The following is a 12,882-nucleotide window of genomic DNA, read 5'->3' on the forward strand; positions in this document are numbered from 1 at the left end:
AGACAGCCCTGTCTGGACCGCTCAGACTGCACATGGTTCTACTAGAAAAACATTTTTTATGCTGCAGGAACATCAGTGACTGGGAAACTCATAATTCTGCCCTTAACAATATTATTGCATGAACAATGGGGTCAAGTGACTGGAACATAAAAGGAGTTACTTGCACTAATGAACACAGACTTTGCAGTTTCCCTCAATTCTCTGGAGCATTTTAATGACTTCTGGTTTTATGGCCCACAGCTTTAAAGCATAATTCACCTCAGGAGGTGGTGGAGACCAAAATAGAGCTACAAGGGGAGTGAATATTTGAATTTTAAAAGATTTACACAGTAATCAATATGCAAACATTACAAGTCTAGCCCAGTTCTGACATTACAGCGTCCTGTAGGAACCTGCAGAGTCACAGGTTAATCAGCATATATTTAGCACAGCCTGCTGGTGGGCTAGTTTTCTTATTTTTCATGATTGCTATTACAGAGTTTGAGAACAATATCTTTTTTTCAACAGCCACCTTAAACAAGTGTACAACTTTTCATTTGTTTCAACAGATCCTTTGATGCTTGTGTTAAATGCAAGTACAGAGGGAGAAATAGGTCATTCAAGAAGCTATTGCCTAAAACGAAATACACCCGCAAGGCAAAACTGTCTTAAGTAAGACTGATCATAGATCATCCAAGGTTAAACTGTAAGAGTATATGAGAGTGACATATAGGAAGCTGCTGATCTTACATAATTCACTTCTAAAACCCAAGAGATTTCTTTAAAAGCGTCCTCAGGCAGTACTTTTGATATTAACATTTCATCAAATGACTCCCTCTAATGTGCAAAGGTTGCTAGCAATGCTAATCCCACTGGCAACATTCATCTAATTCAGGAGACCTTAGCTGTGTTTAGTTGATTATTTTTCCCATAGCTGAGTGTCGACTTCACAGTTGTTAGATTTCATGTGCACTGTGACTTCTGTATAACTGAGGTAAAGTTAAGAATAGGCCACTAAAAAGGGTGGTTAAGGTTAAGTAGACTGTAAACATGGTTAAATATTAACAATGCCTGTATGACCCATTGTTCAATGTTATCCTGTCAATGAGATTGGGGCTGATGTGACTCAGCCACTCCCAAGTAGAAAACGATGGAAGCAGATGGGTGAGAGTGTTAGTGGAGCACCTCTATCAATCAGGACTACTGTCATACGTCATATTTTTATTTGTCACAACAACCATCCAACTTAAATTTTCTTCTTCTGAAGTCTAACATCAAAATAACTGGCAGAGTGCAACTTTAGAAATGGTGGCAGTAGCCACATTTAATTGCTTCTGGGAACCTTGCAAGTCAATAACTTATCTACAGTACATTCCTGCAAGTGTTTCACAATAAAAGCCTTGTTGAGAAATTAAGGGTTTCTTTCCACTGAAACGCTAGGAGGCTTTAAATCTGAAACTGATACATATATTGTGCACTAATTGCACATTATATATCGGAATAGCTGCTAATGTTTCTTACAACTGCTCACTTCAGTCTAACATAGAGAGACATCTAAGACTCACAATATGCACAATGCCACTTACTTTTTATGCCTATTTTACAGCTATACCTATTCATAACGCTATTTTTTGTACTTCATGTGTATATTTCATGTTTACATTTATATCCATGCTTATATTTTATGTTTCTATTTCTGATCTATTCCTTCTTGTAGCTTGGTAAGGCACACTGATTCTCGTGCATGTACAATGACAATAAAGGTATTGTATTCTAGGAAGTGTTCAGTTTTATTTAACAGTGTAACGCTAATACCTATAAAAGGGCAAACTGGTCTGGATTAAAACAAGGCTTTGTGATAAAGTGTTGTAGTGTGTGACATAGACAGCATCACCCGCACCAAGTCGTTACTGATGACAGTTCTCTCTTGTGGATGTCAGTCAGAGTAGTATAGTGGTACTGCGCACAAAATGCTCAACTCTAGTACATCAAAAAAAAAAGGCAGACCACCCTAAGGTGCTGAGATACTTTGCTGCCCTGGGGCTCCTGCTAACAAGCCACATGCTGCCAACTCTTTCCACTTACACCTGCCAAAAGCTGGTTCAGTTAGTTCACATAAAATCAAACCAGTTTAAGCTTGTACAATCGGACTGGACCGGCAAAACTGAATGCCTGGCCAACCCTACCTAGGCTATTTTTGTTCTGTTTGGTAACACTAAATGGTGAAAATGAGCCATCATTTTGGATTCAAGCACATGTGAGGATAAAGGTACGGCCTTGTGCCAGCTTTATGACATGCAACTGTTCGTCAAGTTTTCTTGTCACTCAAGACAACACTTATTGTTGAATGAGACAATGTGGGTTACGTTCTGAATGGAATTTGCATTAACAGGGTATTTGTTCCAACTAGAGTTTTGCAAAAAGCAACATTCCTAGAGTAGACTACACAAGACCACTTTTCCTGACTAATATTATCGAGTAAAGCACTAATAGTCCATGTGATGCATTATCGTTTTACTGGAAGTAGCAGAGGACCAAGAATCCAGCCAAACCCAGTCATCACACAGCCAACAAGGGAACAGCAATTTCAAAGAAAGGTCACCCAGTTGGTACACTGCTGTGATTCATAGCTGGGCGACTCTGCACATGTTGCTCCAGGTAAACTGACACATACCACCATGTAACCATTGGTGACATTTAAATGTAAGGCTGTCTACCTGACTCAGATGTATACCTTGCTCCAGCCAATTAAACCTGATTCTCTCCCTTTGCCCTGAGGATCCACTGCGTTTAAGAACGTCAAAGACTGCCCTTTAGCGAAAGCAGTCTGAGGAGGATGACATTTGAAATGCAGTGCATCTACAAAAGATCCTTCTTTTGAGTCAATTTCTTTACTTTTCCTGAAGTACAAAAGATGTTGGACAAGGATTTAATTATGGTTCCAAGAAGTTAATAGTCCTACTTTCAAATTAGGATGACGCCTGACAGAATTACTTGAGCCTTGGTGGTATTAAGCATCTTAAATCACAAATGTATAGCCCAGTATCAGGTGGGCTCATTTGGGTTGGGTCTTAAAGATGCAAGTACATGTTAAGTTCACAACTTTTAGTAACACTTGACATTTTTAATATTAGCGCCTGAATATGTGCCTGCCATTTTCATTTTGAATATATTATAACATTGAAAGAATGTTTATGTCTTCCAAATGAACAACATGAGCTTTTCCCTAAACCAACTGTGGGGACAGTGCCTTTTAGAAAACAAAAGCAACCACATGGGAAAAAACATGATAAAATCTTCCCCGCTCACTGGTGAACTTCACTCAGCTTTATGCTCAAGCCTTCTAAATGTCACATTTACACAATAAGTGCTGTTGGTGTTCTTGGAACGATGCCTAGTGTGAGCACTGAACATCTAATTAACCAACTTGATCTTCAACTATGACAAAGCTACATTACTGAGAGGCTGGCCTTTAATAAAATAAATGTTAGGTCCATGCTACCATAACAATGCTTGCACAATGGTATTGATTACAACAAAGGCCTTAAAGCACAGTGCACCTGAAATTAATGAAGTAGTTCTGGCAACTTTTTAACCATTCCAAGAGTGTTGACTGAGGCTGGATTGATCTCGTCATTGTGGGAATTCACAGAAGATGAATAACTATCAGAATGATCGAGCACATCTTCATAAGAGTGAAGTAACTCTTAATACAGTTAAAGAGACCTTCATAATTTTGACAAAACAGCACATGTTATAGGTGGGAACACATCCATCTGAGATCCATCGTTCTAAGTGCAAGACCACTTCTACTCAAGATCCTCTCTGATGAAAAACCCAACCATTCCAAAGTTCACATTATATTGTTAACATTTAAATTTATCTTGATGATAATGATGAATATGCTTTTCAAACACCACGTTCTCTCCTTTTAAATTACCCCACATTCTCCGATGAAGCAGAGACAGAGAACATTTCTAACTACCTCGGCTCAGACTCAATGATACAAAAGGCTTGACCCAACCCCTGACATAATGTACCATTTCCAGATTAATAATAGAAACACAATTTCCAGGTTGCTTCCTGCTGCAGTCATCATGATGTCTAATAGGCACAAACACAGATGTGATCTTTGAAAACGTGTCATACTTTTGCCATCGCTGCTGTGTATCAGGAACAATTACCATAAGAATGATCTTATCTCCAGACGAGACAGGGAGGAGGATTGGGTTCAAATACCATTAAGTCTTTTGTGTCATTTATTTAAAAAGAAATACAAAATTTTGATTTTTTCTTTAAGTTATCAGTTGATTATTCACTACACTGGTCTTTCAACTCGCAGTTATCCAATCATAGATTACCTACTGACACTAAGCATGGCAGGCCTGTCAAGCTTTGGGTTTCTCAGAAAGCCTAACCCAGCATTTAAAGAATTTGGGTGGGTGATTTTTTTTTTCTACACTACAAAAACACAGAAGCAAAAGTACGAGGGATGGATAATGGATAGAATTGGAATGAATTAATCTTCCCCTGATATAAATTGTAAACGTTGCATGATCTGCTAACTAGCCAACTTTGACCTGAGCTGCCTTGACCTTTGTGGGCACAGCCAAGGACTCCCAACCATTGTATGAACTGAAACATCAACTCATTAGATACGTTTCCATATTACCAGAACAATACAATAACAAACAGATTAATTACTGATAAGACCAGATAAAAAAGATATTCCCTAGGCAAAATACAAACATGCAGAGGCAGCTACTTGGTTTGATACAAAAGCACTGTTTGAGTCTCTGTAATGAAGTTGATGTCTGCCAGCAGTGTGCAGCTCAACACCCTTGTTATTCCGCTGTAATGTGAACATGCCTTAGGCAACGATAGTCTTTTTCTACAAAGATTAACTGGTGAAGATGCTTCCTTTCCTTTTAGACGTTCAATTATATAATAATAAAAATTATGATATGTAGCCATCAAGTGTAAATTTAAGACACTTAAGACAAGATTCTCGTTTTAAGACGAGTCAGGTGGAAACAGATAAAAGGTCAAACAGAGACCAAACTTTTAATCAACAGATGAAGCTTATGTTAGCTCAATAAGCGAGCTAGCTACAGGTATCATCAGTTGCAGCTATAGAAGAAAAAGTTTTAATCTGTCTATGAATTTATGAATTGTTAACTGACAAGTTGTTACAGAAACCTGGGATTTGTATTTAAGACAGTGGTCCTGCACTCAGAAACTGTAGGGTTGCCAAACCATCAACCTACCAACCCTTCATAATGCTGCTTCAACAGAGGGAAGCAAAACAATGTTTTGTGGTACCTGAGTATAATGACAATAAGATTAATCTGAATGTGAAAGCTCAGAGATATGGATAGAAAATGAAAAGAGAAATGTTAATAGTGTCAGCTTTGGCATTTCTCCAGTTCAATATTTTTTAGAGATTATAGGTGGCAGCCCTGCATCTTCTTTAAACACATAAGTGTAGATGAAAAAAGGAGAAGAAAATCTATTCCAGAAAGTCATGGCACAGCACTTCCCAGATGGAGCTGTCACCTGCAGCTACAGAGCTGCGCTTAACTCAGAATTCAACAAAATTAATAACTGGGCAGACTGATTTGCATCCCAGTAGCAGGAGTCAGTCTTCATTAACAGCATAACCAATCACACTGACATCAAGATCATTCTATTTAACTAAACAAAGTCCCATTTCCTTGTCGGATCTATACCCTGAGGTTTAAGGAGAGAAGGCCACAAAGCTACTATATTGTCTCTTTCTTTATATCCATCGTTTCTCACCAAAAGTCATTATGTGCAAAGCACACTTATAAGGCAAAGGCTCTTTTGGAAACTTTCTCTGCCTCTTTACTGGCACATTGCTTGACTCAACAGTTTGCAGCACATTAGCTCCATCAAAAGTCATTAAGCACAACACCCCTATGCAGTAAATGTACTCATGCTGAACCAATGGGTTCAATACATAAACCAGAAAAAGGGACAACACAATTACTTATCTTTAAAAAAACAACAACAAAAAAACAAACAAACTGCATATACATTGCCCAAAGCTATTTTCCCCTACCAATAAACACCACAGTAATTCCAGTGTTTCGCCAGGAAACCAGGGTTAATGAGAGCTGTGAGTGAGACAGAAGAGTTGCTTGCCTAAAAACCAAAACAATGTGCTGAACCACAGACTGATAAACATTCTCTGTGGGTTTGTTACTTCTAGCAAACCCTTTTTCACACATATTGTCATTTTATTAATTGCTAATTGTGCAGCTTCAAGATGGCTATAATATTAGGCAAAACAGAGTCAAAATTGCATACACTACTATTTACAGTATGTATACTTTATAATACAGACTACTGCATACAATTAGCCTCACTTTTTTTAGGTGATGTTAAGGTGAGAAATAAAAGCACCTGGGTGGAGACCAACACAAGAGTTCCAATGAGATATCCCTATAAATACAACAAAGAGACCTATGAAAATAACCACTAGCCAAAACGTGACCTCACTTCAATAATGGCTTGTCACATGTCATGTCCCACGTGAACAAGCCACAAAGCTCTTTTTTCAGAATAATAGCCTGCTGAGAGGCTCTTGACATATTTCAAGACTCCACTTTCCCCCCGCTGAAGCATTAGCAGAACTCAGACTCCATTATAGAGTATTATCCAAGCAGGAGGTGCAGAGCTTTCAGACGTTAGTTACCATGTCACCTGCCTTGCAAAGATGGCAAAAAATAGAAAATGCAGAAAGTAGACTGACATGGCAGCATAAGGCTTTAAATCTGCCTGGGTGGCGGTGGCTGGAAATGTAAGGAAGCAGCATTAAATGATGTGTTGCTCTCATGGTTTCATTGATGTTTATGGATCTCAGCATACACCTATCTGTCATTAACATTTACCTAAAGCTGCCTGATAAATTGTATTCAACTGCGATTTCATTTCATCCCTCTACACCATCTCATCCATAAATGACAATGCAGGGAGATCCAATCTCTCAAACAAAGTTCTCCAACCTATCAATAAGTTGCACCTACAAATGACAAGATGGGATAACGTGACACACACAGGCACAGGATAGCAGTCAACCCGACACAGCACCACAAATACCCCCAACACTTTTCTTATAGGGTAAGTGTCCATGTATCAAATCAACTTTTATTTGTATGGCACTTTTCATACATCAAGTAGCACAAAGTGCCTCACAGAGGATAAAAACAACAAAGAAAAACCATGAACAACAAAGAATAACCATGAAAACCCAAACCTCCCACCCCCACAAATATACACACAGAGATACACAAATACATACACACTCAGGCACATACGCAGGCGCGCACACACACACACACACACACACACACACACACACACACACACACACACACACACACACACACACACACACACACACACACACACACTAGCTGTCACTGAGGAGACATGGCTGGGCACCGAGATCTGAGGTGAGGAAGAAGCTACCTTTGGGGGCCGCACACACCAAGAGGAATCATGGTCCATGACCGCAGGGGGCGCCGCCACAGGGACCACCCCAGCCCAGGCAGACAGGAGGCTCCACACCAAGGTGCAGAGCCCTCTAGCCACCCGGGCCAGAGCCGTCCACGGGACTAAAACATTAAAATAAAACAATAAAACAGTATGATAGGGTAAAAGGTAAAAAAGAAATTGGATTAAGAAAGTAAAAGCTAAATTAAATAATATAAAATAGAATAATAAAAAATGTAAGAATAGGGGTATGAGCATAAAAGGAATTAGAAAGCATAGTATAGCAACTGACCACTAACCTTGGTCAACACGCCATGCAACCGCTTACCAATAAAAGTGCCAGCGGTTTGTATAGTGAAAGACTTTTATTGTGGAATAAGCGAGTAGTAAGTGCTGAGTTGGTAAATAAATACTTCATTACAGCTCCACCAGCACAACAAAAGAAGGCAGATTGGAAGGTTTTCAAATCAGACAAAGTTAAGAACAGGAACGAAAGAGCGAAAGAGGAGTTCAACCGAAAAGGAACATTTATGCAGGAGCTTTGAATCTACACACACAACACAGCAAGACTTCTGAAAATCAAGATGTTTATTGCAACATCGACAAAGCTTGTTTGATTGTGCACAGTTTGGCCCTCCAATGTAGAGCAATAATGTTGCAGGTGGATGCACTTATCCCCTGCTGTGAGGTTGCAAGGGAAATCTAAGAGCACAGACTCACCGCTGAGACAAGAGTACTTGAATTCCTCAGTTACTGTATATAAAGTCTCTGCTTAGTGCCTCATTTTTGGCCACGTAATATCTGCCACTGTGGGCAAATTACCACAAGAAATTCAACCAGACTACTGAGCAGCTTATTTCCTCAGGCTGTGAGACTCAATTCATCACCCACACTCCACTCCATAAAATAGTTTGTTTTGTTTCTCTTATGTAGCATAAACAGACTTAAACTCTTTTGTTTTGCATCCCTGGTGACAAATAAATGAACCGTTAACCTTATCAACATATAAGAGACTCACTAACTAATAGATGTCCAAACCTTTCTGGACATTTCTTCTCATTCTTTTCTTTTTGTAGCAGTAATGGTCACTCCCCCCCCCCCTCCTTACCTCTTTGTCCATACTCTCCAGGTCCTCCTTGCAAAGCGTGTACAGAGGCATAGTTTCTGACATGCTCGGCTGTCGTTTCCGACGAGACGGTCCGGGCTGCTCGTCATCTTGGCTCGACCCTGCTACGTCATCTTGCTGACTCTTTGAAGTTCCCCTGTTGTACAATAACAAATACATGAGCATAAAACACCATGAGTGCAAACTCCTTCGGTGCAGTCAAATAGGTGGACTAGCTAGCTAGTTACCCAAGTAGACAGAAAGATAAGGATGGCAGATTTTGATCTATTGTGTCAATATAATTAGTAGCTCAAGAGTTGTTTAGACTTGTCTTCATACAATTATTCTATCCCTCTATTCCCATTTGATACTGTAATAATCCTCCCAAGTTAGTATTTATATGATTTTATATCAATTGCCTTATTACCTCCACTAAAGGAGGTTATGTTTTCACCCTTGTCCGTTTGTTGGTTGGTTTGTCAGCAGGATTACACAAAAACTACTGAATGGATTTCACCCAAAACTTGGATGGAGGATGGGTCTTGGACGAGAATAGTGCCCATTAACTTTTGGTGCCGATCCAGATAAAGAGGCGGAATCCAGGATTTTTTTCTCACTTTAACATTGTGAGATGGGGCGTTTCTTGCCATATTCGTTAAATCTCAGGGAATGATACATGGATATGGATGAAAAATCTGGCGTATTTAGGTGGCTGTTACCTATGAGGGACTAGTGATGCGGATACTAGATCTGGTGAGCTCAAATTATGCTTAAGCAGTTGGGGTGGTTTAAAATTTAGAGTGATACAGAGAGGATTAGCCTTGATTGAATTAAAGGGGACTGTTGCATCTACTACTGCATCTATTTCTGGCTATGTAAGATAATAATATGGAGTCAACTTTGAGTAGTGTACCGTACCACCAGGCAGCACAATAGCTTTTTTCCTCAGGCTGCGAGATACCTCAATTCATCATCATAAAAAATAGTTTTCATTTTATGACTCCAACCCAGTGATCTCAGTGCTTGTCTTGTTTACTTATGAAGGCCATGTAGCATCAGTAGTAAATAGAGACTATTTTATAACTAGTTAAAAGTTTCTTGATGTTCGTTAAAAATCTTTTTAAAAAAAACTGATTTAAACTGACAAATTATTAACAAAGTCAATAAAGAAACGTGCTTATGTATCTGAAAATCGATCAATCCTCACAGTCTCACAAAGAATAATAATCACTTGCTTTTGTTTTGTTTATTTTTTACAGTCAAGATAACAGCAGAGTACATTGTTTCCCTGCTGCTTTGCTTGTTCTATTTCTATATGCATTCTAGTGTTACAGTCATCTTCACAGGAACCGAAAGGAAACAGTACTCATTCGCCAACGTTTTGCATACTGTAATCAGCACATTATTCACAACACAGACAATTTGTGGATGTAGAGAACAGGGTGAGAGTGAAAGTTGTGGCTGGGAACCAACGATGAGACGTGCAAAGGCTGTCTCTATCTAACGAGGGCCCTTTAAATGTAAATCTTATGCAAGTGGGAAGAGGAAGTTTCCACACTTTCACTTGGCAGTGCTTAATTGAACAGATCTTCTTTGATGATTTAATCCAAGTTCACGCAACTCCCAGAAAACTGCACGCTGCCTCCAATCCATTAATTATGTGGGCCAATTTTATGCTTGTGATTATTAATTAGAGTATCATCATAGACATTTCAAAACATTTGAAGCCACCGTGACTGTCTAGTAAAACGATGCCTAAAGTAAGCTTTTATTACTCTGGTGTTAAGTGAGAAACAGTGCGGCCACAGCTCCAATGACAAACAAATACACACTCTTCATTTGCATCTGTGACTGACAGATGAATGACGACTGGCGTGAAAGAGCACAGAGGTGACTTTGAGGAAGTGTGAAGCTTTTCTTTCACCTGTCACATCAAACTGTTGGTGGAAATTAAATGAGAACATGGCTGGAAAATCTAATATTTATATGACTGAATGAGTATGAAACGTATTTTAAGGTTAGTATTTTACACTGCTGAAGAGAGAATTCATCCCTTGTTGTATAAACTACCCTGAATTTTATTGTGCCTTTATTTATGGCCCAACATGCAGATAAAAATAACACAACCCAAGCTTGGAGGCTCGTCTGGGAGCTACACTACACACTCCGGGTTGACAGGTTTCCCCCGTCACCAAATGCTATAAACAATCCATACAATAAAAGCTTTGTTGGGGGCTTTATTGTGCCTCAGTTGATATTTGAAGCTGCTGCATGTCTCCTTTGAGGGTAATTCCTGTCAATTCAAAGCAGCGTTACACCACACCAACAGCTGTTTTAGTTTACAGAGAAGGGAGGGATGGAAATGAGGCCCAGAGGAAAGATCCATACATTTAAGATCTGTTATGAGCGATTCTGCAGTCAGTACTAAACAGAGAAACGTCAATAGCATAACTCTCACGATTTTACATGCTATAGTTCTGCAGGAGCCACAGGGGTTTTTCTGGATACAGTGCAACGGGATGCCTACTATTTCTGTCAGCAACAAAGGTCGAAAGTGAAGAAGAGAAAATGCAATAGTGTCACGATTTTTTTGACGATAGAAAATTAACTTAACGGTTGTAATTCCAACTGATTATCAGTTTAGCCATGACTAAGCAGTACAACTCGTGGAAACTGCTATATAATGTCTTTTGTGGCTCTAGATGAGCTTTGTGATCAGAGATATCAACATCATGATGCAACGCAAATGACACAGACACGCTAAACTTGTCTCATTCATGTATTCACACGAGTCGAAAATATTCCATTTTCAGCAAAAAATTCAGGTGTGTGTCAGCTTCTCAGAGCCAGCCAGCTGTGGAGGAGAGATTCAGGTGCAGAGTCAGACCTTCTGAAGGACTAAACAGCCAGAGTCACATCTGATTCTGCCTCCGATCCGGAGTCGTTTGACAACGATAAAATAGCTCAGAGATCACTTTTTAAATTTTGGGATTAAAAAGCGGATATATCTTCACTCCTATTTATCAACCTGACTACAGCAGTGATTTGCAGATGACCTCCATTGTCGGGTGTTTATGTACTGTAATGTTGATTGCTTGAGCGGGAGGGGAATTTTTTTTTTTATTCCACAAATGGCATTACAGAGAGGAGAGGGGGAAAGGGTTTCTGGGAAGTGCTGAGTTTAGTGAGGGGCTGGATTGTATTCAAACACATAGACACACACACACCGTCAGTGTGTGCCATTGCTCGCTAGCTTACAGCTGATGTACAGTAAAGTATTGTGGTTGTTGAACAATATTTTATCATTATAATGCACTGTTCCACTTCTGCTGTTACCTGAGACAAGTTTGCTCTCTCTTATCAGACAGCAACAAGGACCCTGATGGCTGGGAGTAGGGCGGTGGCCGTGAAACCTGAGGGCCCCTTCGGATCAGCTTCCCTGTGACGGGGTCGTAGGTCCGAACCTCAGGGGCTGGAGGTGGAGGTCTGTGGTGGATGGCAGCTGGGTGGAAAATAGGCTTCTGCAGGGAGCCTAGATGGTCAAGGAATGCTGCAGGACTGTTGCTCCTATAACAGGCAAGAAAAAGATGTCAGACTTGGAATTATCTTCAAGAAAGGTTAATGTATTGCAGCTCATACATTAGCAATATCTGTAATGCTTTTAAGTAAGCAGTTCAAATCTACAAGGTTTGGGGTGGCTTTTAAGACAACTGCTCCTTTACCGTGGCGTTTTGGAGTAGTCCTCCTTCAGTGGGTACAGCTGCTCCTCCACCCTCTCCCAGCGCTCCAGACAGCTCCACAGCCAGTCAGGGTTGACAACATGGAGGTGTTTGCAGCCTTGTGCCTGGCGAACCTTCTCGGTGCCTGGGTGACAGGAATGAACGAGAAAAAAGGTCAAAATTAAGAACAGGTTTCGACCTTGCGATCAAAAGCTATTAACCAAATACACAAACACGGGCACTGGTGAATAATTGAGATCAATGATGAGGCTGTCTTTGCTGGAAGAAAACAGAGGAAATAATTGCTTGGTCAATATTATTAGAAAGATAAAAACTAAAATGTCACTTGAGTCACTGTCCTTACACTTTTCTGCCAACTCAGTGGTTTTTATGTTGTCTTGGGTGAGCGCAATGTTTGTGCTTGAATAAGACCTATTGATGTTTGACACAAAGGAAGTCTAAAAGCTCATTAACCCCAGGTTATTTTGGTCATGCATGGCTAACGATGGCACACTGTTCACATATTGACACCCAGTGCTTGTTCACATGTCCTGTTCAGTT

The 12,882-nt window shown here is 39.9% G+C and overlaps 1 protein-coding gene across 2 annotated transcripts in view; it reads right to left on the bottom strand.

Annotated features, from left to right (window-relative positions):
• ctdp1 (CTD (carboxy-terminal domain, RNA polymerase II, polypeptide A) phosphatase, subunit 1) overlaps nt 1-12,882 on the bottom strand; it is a 73,160-nt gene that overhangs the window by 45,012 nt on the left and 15,266 nt on the right. For both annotated transcript variants that reach the window (XM_073463540.1, XM_073463539.1), the window contains exons 9-11: nt 12,325-12,466; nt 11,939-12,169; nt 8,606-8,759 (exon numbers count right to left, since the gene is read on the bottom strand). In XM_073463540.1, the coding sequence (XP_073319641.1) occupies nt 8,606-8,759; nt 11,939-12,169; nt 12,325-12,466 (527 nt within the window). The remainder of the gene's footprint in view (nt 1-8,605; nt 8,760-11,938; nt 12,170-12,324; nt 12,467-12,882) is intronic.

Source organism: Pagrus major, chromosome 3 (assembly GCF_040436345.1).
Source record: "Pagrus major chromosome 3, Pma_NU_1.0".
Taxonomy (NCBI): domain Eukaryota; kingdom Metazoa; phylum Chordata; class Actinopteri; order Spariformes; family Sparidae; genus Pagrus; species Pagrus major.